Genomic DNA, 9,370 nt, shown 5'->3' on the forward strand with positions numbered 1-9,370 from the left:
CGTGGACAATTTTACACATGGGTGTTGCATTACATATTGCTCTTTAATTGCAAGCCTAGGGACAGATAGTGGGGTTTGCTTTCTTTTGTTTGTTAGTAAACAAACTCTAAATAATTTTGCTTCCTATTTTTACCTTTTTGGTTTGAGTACAGTAGGTGTTTGCATATAATTGCAGATTAATTTCTCAAAAAAACCCCAAAACCTCTGAGGTCTAGCAGTGGTATTATTCCCTACCAATATGGAAGTTGTAGTTGACAAAATACAATTATTGTTCACCGTGAAATTGGTGTTACTAACTCACTAGAATTGCATCCTAAATGTGTAATTAGAAAAAAAAAAAAATTCAGTACTTGTTCATACAGTGTGTCTCTGTGAGAAATTTTGCTTGAATTTATAGATAATGGCTGTCTTAATTATAACTAAGATATTAGTTGTTTAGAAATGACACCTGAATTTCTAACCTTGTTTCTGTAATACTTGGAGCTGTTGAGTAGCGTAAAGTTTAGTGTAGCCCTGAAGGAGGAGTTAAGTTCATAATGGAAATGGTTTAGTAAATGGACATCGTATACAAGCAATATGGTTTAAAGTAAAATCTTTGTTCTCCAGAGGTAGTTAACTAAAGATTTATTGTCTCCGTAGCCACATTTAAGGTAAAAACATGAAGGAACCTCTCTTGACTTTTGTGCTTTCTAGAGCATGAAGAGGATTTGACATATTTCAGACCTGTCCTAATCAGTTACTTCATAGAAATATTTTACTTCGTTTCAGACCAGTTCTTTTCCTTATGTCACTTTTCAAGGACTGTGAAAGTTTTTCTTTAGTACTAGAAAAATAAGTACAAGTTTCATTTATAAGCTGGCTGCAAAAGCTGATATTTTCCTCATTCAAGCAATACCTAGAACGGCTCTCCATCAGAAACTTTTTCTGTCAGAAGTTTTTTGCTTTTTAACCTCCATTTATGATATTACAGTTACTAAAGAGTGCATTATATCGAAATGACTTTCAGAGAAATTAGCCCATCAATGCAGTGGGCTATTTATTAGCTTTATCTGTGCTTGGGCCTTTCTGTAAGCAGATTTTTTTTTAATAGAAAATGGATTTGTGGTCTGTCATTACTGTGAAAAAATACAGGTTTCTCTTGTTTCATGAACTAGCCTTGCGAGACTAAATGATGGAAACTCAGGTATTATTTTGAAAAAAAAGTATTTTCTGTAATAGTGATTTCTGTAGTAAATCTGCTTCTTATTTATATCAGTCAGTGGTAAGTGAGCTCAGCAGAGCTGAGGATGTTCTCAAGAGGAGGAAAATAAAACGAAACACAAAAGCAAATCAAGAAGGAACAGAAAAACATATTAAATATTGGTTTTGGAGTACCTTATGATTCTGTAATTATTAGACTATCTTTTAAGTGTACTGAATAAATGTGACATACAGTAGTTAGACTGTTTCTGAGTTCTGAAAAGTGGTATGGAGGTGTTCCAAAAAGCACATTATTTAGATTTTCTATGGTAAAGACAAGGGATTTCTGAAGCTATGAATTCGGAAAATAATTGGGTTTGTCTTTTTTTTTTCTTCTGCTTCTTTGTTCCCCTCTTTCTCTTTGCTCTGTAGAACCTAAATAAACTCAGCTTGCCAAATGAGATTATCTTTCTGAATTAAATCTCCATGGAGAGTGGTATTCTTAGTGCAAATGGCTCATAAATAACCATTCTCTAATTAGAGTGAAATAACTCAGAGTTGCTGGAATGTTCCTTTCAAGGTACACTTTGTATGAACTCTGCTGTGGGTTCACGTACATCCTACACATGTGGATTGCCTTTCTTGTTTGGGTGTATCCATTGGGAATTCATCTGTATCCCAGGTGCCCTGATTGTGTAAGGGACAAACCAAGCCCTTTCTTTTCTTTGCTTACAGCACAGACAGAAACCTAGTAAAGCCTGTTTAACATCTTATTATTAGTCTAGATAAGAGTGCCCCTGGTGGTGCAGTGGCTAAACCACAGCGTTGTCAACGCTGAGATCTGGGTTCGATTCCCGGTTAGGACACTCCCCGGGCAGATGGAGCTCGCTAGCCCTGTAAGGCAATCCATCTACGTCCTGAGGACCTCGCTGCCACTGTCCAAGCGTGCTTGGCCCCGGCAGATGAACCTCAGGATTAAAGGGTGGGCTCAGTTCCGCGCACACTNCAGCATTCCTTCGTGGACAATTTTACACATGGGTGTTGCATTACATATTGCTCTTTAATTGCAAGCCTAGGGACAGATAGTGGGGTTTGCTTTCTTTTGTTTGTTAGTAAACAAACTCTAAATAATTTTGCTTCCTATTTTTACCTTTTTGGTTTGAGTACAGTAGGTGTTTGCATATAATTGCAGATTAATTTCTCAAAAAAACCCCCAAACCTCTGAGGTCTAGCAGTGGTATTATTCCCTACCAATATGGAAGTTGTAGTTGACAAAATACAATTATTGTTCACCGTGAAATTGGTGTTACTAACTCACTGGAATTGCATCCTAAATGTGTAATTAGAAAAAAAAAAAATTCAGTACTTGTTCATACAATGTGTCTCTGTGAGAAATTTTGCTTGAATTTATAGATAATGGCTGTCTTAATTATAAGTAAGATATTAGTTGTTTAGAAATGACACCTGAATTTCTAACCTTGTTTCTGTAATACTTGGAGCTGTTGAGTAGCGTAAAATTTAGTGTAGCCCTGAAGGAGGAGTTAAGTTCATAATGGAAATGGTTTAGTAAATGGACATCGTATGCAAGCAATATGGTATAAAGTAAAATCTTTGTTCTCCAGAGGTAGTTAACTAAAGATTTATTGTCTCCGTAGCCACATTTAAGGTAAAAACATGAAGGAACCTCTCTTGATTTTTGTGCTTTCTAGAGCATGAAGAGGATTTGACATATTTCAGACCTGTCCTAATCAGTTACTTCATAGAAATATTTTACTTTTTTTCAGACCAGTTCTTTTCCTTATGTCACTTTTCAAGGACTGTGAAAGTTTTTCTTTAGTACTAGAAAAATAAGTACAAGTTTCATTTATAAGCTGGCTGCAAAAGCTGATATTTTTCTCATTCAAGCAATACCTAGAACGGCTCTCCATCAGAAACTTTTTCTGTCAGAAGTTTTTTGCTTTTTAACCTCCATTTATGATACTACAGTTACTAAAGAGTGCATTATATCGAAATGACTTTCAGAGAAATTAGCCCATCAATGCAGTGGGCTATTTATTAGCTTTGTCTGTGCTTGGGCCTTTCTGTAAGCAGATTTTTTTTTAATAGAATTTTAATAGGATTTGTGGTCTGTCATTACTGTGAAAAAATACAGGTTTCTCTTGTTTCATGAACTAGCCTTGCGAGACTTAATGATGGAAACTCAGGTATTATTTTGAAAAAAAAGTATTTTCTGTAATAGTGATTTCTGTAGTAAATCTGCTTCTTATTTATATCAGTCAGTGGTAAGTGAGCTCAGCAGAGCTGAGGATGTTCTCAAGAGGAGGAAAATAAAACGAAACACAAAAGCAAATCAAGAAGGAACAGAAAAACATATTAAATATTGGTTTTGGAGTCCCTTATAATTCTGTAATTATTAGACTATCTTTTAAGTGTACTGAATAAATGTGACATGCAGTAGTTAGACTGTTTCTGAGTTCTGAAAAGTGGTATGGAGGTGTTCCAAAAAGCACATTATTTAGATTTTCTATGGTAAGGACAAGGGATTTCTGAACCTATGAATTCGGAAAATAATTGAGTTTGTCTTTTTTTTTTCTTCTGCTTCTTTGTTCCCCTCTTTCTCTTTGCTCTGTAGAACCTAAATAAACTCAGCTTGCCAAATGAGATTATCTTTCTGAATTAAATCTCCATGGAGAGTGGTATTCTTAGTGCAAATGGCTCATAAATAACCATTCTCTAATTAGAGTGAAATAACTCAGAGTTGCTGGAATGTTCCTTTCAAGGTACACTTTGTATGAACTCTGCTGTGGGTTCACATACATCCCACGCATGTGGATTGCCTTTCTTGTTTGGGTGTATCCGTTGGGAATTCATCTGTATCCCAGGTGCCCTGATTGTGTAAGGGACAAACCAAGCCCTTTCTTTTCTTTGCTTACAGCACAGACAGAAACCTAGTAAAGCCTGTTTAACATCTTATTATTAGTCTAGATAATGTCTAGAGTGTCGTTGAAATTTTTCCATGTGCCAGCTTGCTGTGCCCTAAACAAGATCCCTAAACAATGGACATGACACTATACAACATTATTTGAATAATAGTTATAAAGCACCAGCTCAGTGAGATTGAGTGAGCATAGGTGTACTCTTCAGAATGTAGAAAAATTAAGTGAAAGCTCTGTTCATTTCAGTAAAATTGATGTCTAGGAACCAACTAACTGGTAGTCTAGATTTGCTTCCTTTGGTAATGCAGTGGTGTATTTGGGTTGCTTCCCAAGCCAAAATCCTTATTGTAGTATGGTTGAGGCACATACTGCTTTAATACCAGTACTCTTGCATTGGTGTCACTGTGTGTGTTTTCAGTGCTGATGTTAAGAGTTTCTGGCAGTGTGCAAACAGTGCAAGAGAGGAAAAGTCTTGATTCTGCTGTGTACATCACTCCCAAGTGGAAGCCCTGTACATCAGTGGAGTGAGCCAAGCAGGGACTTCTTGCTCTAGAGTAATGTCATCTATCATACACAAGGACTAAAGCTAGATAAAATGAGTTTTCCACAATATGGTTTAGGTATTTAAGAGAAGATACTGGTGATGGGTCTTAGAACTCCAAAACCAAATGAACTGTCGGAGTAAAGACTTGAGACAGTGAAAACAATTGTTGGTTTAGTAATTGTTTTGTAATACCTATGTTCTCAATTTAATTACTTAAAGCAAAATAATAATCCAAGGTGTAGTAGTGCTGGAATGGCATTCAAGACCACTGGGGAGGTTTAGGAAAGCAGATGTTGAATATTTCAGAATTTAGAGTGTAATAATCTAACTCCTAGGATGGGGTGTAAGAAGACCAGAGAATTTCTTAAATTTGTGTTATCGTTGGAGCAACTGCTGTATAGTCTATATATGTTCTATTTTGTAGCTGTCTTCTCAAATTCTTGTACTACTGGACTATTTTGTTCTTTTTCTTTTTTACTCCAAACTGTTGTGCTTAATAAGCTTATTTAAAATCCAGGCGGAAGCTCTAAACCCAGATATTGAAAAGCTCAGAGAACAGGCATTTGGATCATCCTCAGTATGAAGTCTGCCAAGGAACTTCATATTATCTCTGGGAGATCTAATTGTTCCTTCATGCTCTAGTGTCTGCATCTTTTTCAGCTGCATTGGAATCTAGGTATTTGAGTAATTGGAGTCAGAGCTATTGGTCTGGCAGAACTTGGAGCCTGTCATTCCATCTTCCAGCTGTAGTCCCTGCTATTTGTATTCATGTGGTTAGTAGTACACTAGATGCAAAAAAGACAGGAACTTGACTTCTAAAACTACAAACAATTTTCTTTCTATGGATTTGTTTCTATGGAAATTTCATGGAATTTTTTTTTCCAGTCTTTCTTTTACTTGTAATATATCATACTATTAGTAAATACTGTCAGTTTTCTCTATTATTTCGTTTATGGATGAGACACAGATGTACCTCAACTGTAAGTGTTGTAATTTTTTACAACACTAAATTTTTTCTCAACTATTAGTATTGTAATTTTTACCTCATTTTCTAATGGAGTTGCCGTAAGTGAATCCTACTTTTTAACCTCTTTTAGAAATTAACAGTGGGCTGCAAATCAGGTGGAATCATAGAATGTTAATAGGTTGGAATAGGCCTTGAAGATCATCTAGTCCCAACCCCCACTGCCTTGTGCAGGGACATCTCCCATTAGACCACATTGCTCAAGGCCTTATCCAACCTGGCTTTTATAACTTCTTTTATCTGCATAAGAGTTACATGTTTTCTGTAAAGCTTAGTTTCTAGGTTTCATTTGTTTTAGGGCTGCAAATAGGAAAGTTCTATACTGTAGATTATTCCTCTCTTCAAAATAATGATTTCCATTGTCGCAGATATCAGGTTTTAGTTTTACTAGATGACATTCAGATCGTTGTCATATTTTCTGGTTTGGTGCCTGGAGTACTTCTTTAGTGTCAATATATTCCCATGTAGTTGATTTACTGAAGATTTTCAGATATTGATTATGCTTTGAATTTTACTGTTGGTATCCAGTAAAATGCCATCATGTCTTTACCCTTAGCGTAGCATTTTTAATCTTCTTTGAAAAGTTAAAAATAAAAAAAAATAATCAAAGTCACAGAGTCAAAAAACAGGCAAAACCAATCTCATATGAGAGATCAAAAGTGTTTTTCAAAAGAAATTGTCAAATCCAAGTTGGCAGAGACAGGGAGGGAAAGAATGTGTATATGCATGTTGCTTTTCTTGTCATCTTTCTTTAAAAATCCATGCTTCTTAATAAGAATACACTTCTAAAGTGTTTGTAATTTATGTTGCATTCTGTTGTTGCTTGTTTAGGTTGTGAGAGAGACTGAGGTGGGTCTTGTGCTGCTCTACTGCTGATTTCTTTAAAGGACCTGAAGGTGGTGCCTAATTATGCAAATGTTTTAGAGGTGTTTGAGGGAGAGAGACTTAGCATTTTGAAAGAAACTGAGGAACAGGAGTATGAATGACTGGTCTAATACTCTTTTTGAAGGTTTAGTCTAAGAGTCAGTGTTTACTAGTTTCATATACTTTCTGTTTTTTGATATTAAGATTGTGTATTCCAAGACCAGAGGAACAGCATCTCATTTTGTTCAATATGTGCTGCAATATCAATAATACACATGGAAGGATTTGCTTGTGTTTAATTCTGCTTTCTGTCTTACCTTTGTTTGATCTTCCATGGAGTTCTTCATTTTGGTTTCACGCAATTTAGAAATTATTTCTAATTAATAGTTTATAGCTATTTTACATTAGATTTTTGTGGAAGTTCTGTATAATTTATTACTTTATTATTGAAGTTTTGTGATTTCTTTCTTTTTTTCTTTGTTTTTCCTGGGGTTCTTTTGTTTGTTTGTTTGTTTTTGTAAAAGTAGATGTATTATCTTGTGTGGAGTGGAAGGAGAGTGTTGGGAGAGTCAGTCTTTGTCCTGCAGGAGTCTTTATTGCTATGTTGTTTAGTCCTATACACTCGCATACTTCAGCAAGTGTATCACATTTAATGTTTTTCAGAAACAGTCTTTTATGTTTTCTACAGGAGAAGGAACTTTGACATTTGGAATGAGAGAAGTCCTTGAGGCTTTCTTCTTTCTCTTTTTTCTTTTTTTTTTTTTTTCCCCCTTTTCTTATTCTGCTTGTTGATTCTGGCTTCTCCTGTGTTGCAGGCGAATATCTGGCACAATAGATGTGATTGGACAGAGCATCACTATCAGCAGGGTGGAAGGACGACGGCGTGCTAATGAAAACAGCAACATACAGGTTTTATACTCTAAATTTTCACTCTGGCTAAAAGATGGTTTTACTTTCCCCATAGCTTCTGATTAAAATATGTCAGTGTGCATGAATGAGTAATACATAAGTTCAGGAGTAAAGTTGTGGCAGTTACTGAGTATATATTAAGATGAAACATTTGATAAATTTCGAAAGATAAATATTTTGGTATGCCTCTTACTGAAAGGAAATGAGCGATATTGCAGATTTACAGTCCAGGAGACAGCATTGGCTCTGCTAGATCTGCATGGGATTAGATTTTGTTTACTGAGCGACAAAGATAAATATTTAAACTGCCCATTTGTCCCCCATTCCTGCCAGACACTAATGCTGAAAGTGAAAGCCCACTCCGATGCAGTTTGAGAAATGGCGTCTTTTAAAAATAAGTTGAGAAGTAATAAATTGTTGATAGTAGGTTGTTTTTAATTATATTGTACTATTTTACCATAAAGTGCAAGATGAGTGTTTATGATCATAGTCTTTAGACTTGTATTACATTAGGAAAGCAAGTAAATTTATTAAGATGCAATACACTTCTTCTCTCCTGAAGAATCAAGATTGCTGGGTGCCCTAGTTGCATTTTCGTGCAACTTAACTTAGGTTAAGGTTGAACAGTGAAAATAAGAATGGATTGTAGTGTTTATATTAAAAATGCTTCCATGTGGTTTTCATCTGATCTCACAATGTTTAAGTAATTTATAGTTTTGTTTTTTTTCATGCTTTTCATATTGATTTTTAAAATATTTTCCATTACCTAAATTTAAGATGGTGTTTTGGGCCTTATTCAGATGGCTTATATTCCCTCGGTAGTCTAACGTTTGTTGTCCCCTGTTGGCTGCTCTTAGACCCTAAAAAGTACTTGACAAGTATGGGACATTGAGCATAGGCATCCAGGTAGAACTTAAACCATCTGAACATGGCTCTTAATGTGATACTTTCCTGTTGTAGTAACTGGAAAGAGAGGAAACCTATCTTCTACCCTTTTCACATAGCAATTGTAACTAGAGTTTGATATTTTACAGGTTCTTTCAGAACGCTCTAATCCTGAAGTAGACAATTTTACCAAGCCACCTCCATTTTTCCCTCCAGGAGCTCCACCTACCCACCTTCCACCACCTCCTTTCCTCCCACCCCCTCCAACAGTCAGTACTGCTCCACCTCTAATTCCCCCACCAGGTAAATATCCTGTACTGCATAGGGTGTGAGTAATGAGAGATCCATTAACATCAGATGTTTGAGGTGCATTGTGCAGAATTTCAGAATTTTGTGTTCTGCACTTTTCTTAAATGTATCTGTAAGGCAGAAACAGAAACTTTTATCTTTATTTTCTCAGCATAATCCCAAGTAGTAAATAATTGCCAAGAGACTATTGGTTCTTGTGTTCTTGAAAATGTCTGAAGTGAGAAGCTGTTTTCTGTAATTCAGTAAATGTTAATGCAATTGGAAAGTACACATTAACAAATCATTCTACAAAACTAAAAGTATAGCATAGCATGAATTTGTGTAACAAGTTGGATGCTCTGATGTCTAAGGCCATAGCAGCAAGAGAACCTCTAATTCCCCTTTTCCCTCACAGCATGTATGAATTCCCAGAAGTTTGATAAGTATTGGATTTGTGCTGTATCCTTTCTTTCAGTCTGAGGTCTTATTAGCCCCTGATACTCTTTTCCAGTGTTCTGTGTCTTTGAATCTTAGAGGAATCAAAGCTTTTTGAGAACTCTTCCCATTTTTAAATCTGTTTTTAAATTTACTGGTATTTCCTGAACATTTGTTGGAACTTGATATTTATGGAAATTTACGGGGAGAAGTATCATGGGCATTTGCACAAATAGTGCAGTTACCCGAGTGTTGATCATTTTTAGGCAATAAGTTCAAAAGGATTTAGCAAGAAACTTAGAAGAT

At 35.7% G+C, this 9,370-nt stretch overlaps 1 protein-coding gene across 2 annotated transcripts in view; it reads left to right on the forward strand.

The window, feature by feature from the left end:
- FIP1L1 (factor interacting with PAPOLA and CPSF1) overlaps window positions 1-9,370 on the forward strand; it is a 42,639-nt gene that overhangs the window by 16,288 nt on the left and 16,981 nt on the right. For both annotated transcript variants that reach the window (XM_027885510.1, XM_027885511.1), the window contains 2 exons: window positions 7,363-7,456; window positions 8,491-8,644. In XM_027885510.1, coding sequence (XP_027741311.1) covers window positions 7,363-7,456; window positions 8,491-8,644 — 248 coding nt within the window. The remainder of the gene's footprint in view (window positions 1-7,362; window positions 7,457-8,490; window positions 8,645-9,370) is intronic.

Source organism: Empidonax traillii, unplaced genomic scaffold, assembly GCF_003031625.1.
Source record: "Empidonax traillii isolate 1590-97213 ecotype Southwest subspecies unplaced genomic scaffold, ASM303162v1 scaffold167:size2001844, whole genome shotgun sequence".
In the NCBI taxonomy this organism is placed as follows: Eukaryota; Metazoa; Chordata; class Aves; order Passeriformes; family Tyrannidae; genus Empidonax; species Empidonax traillii.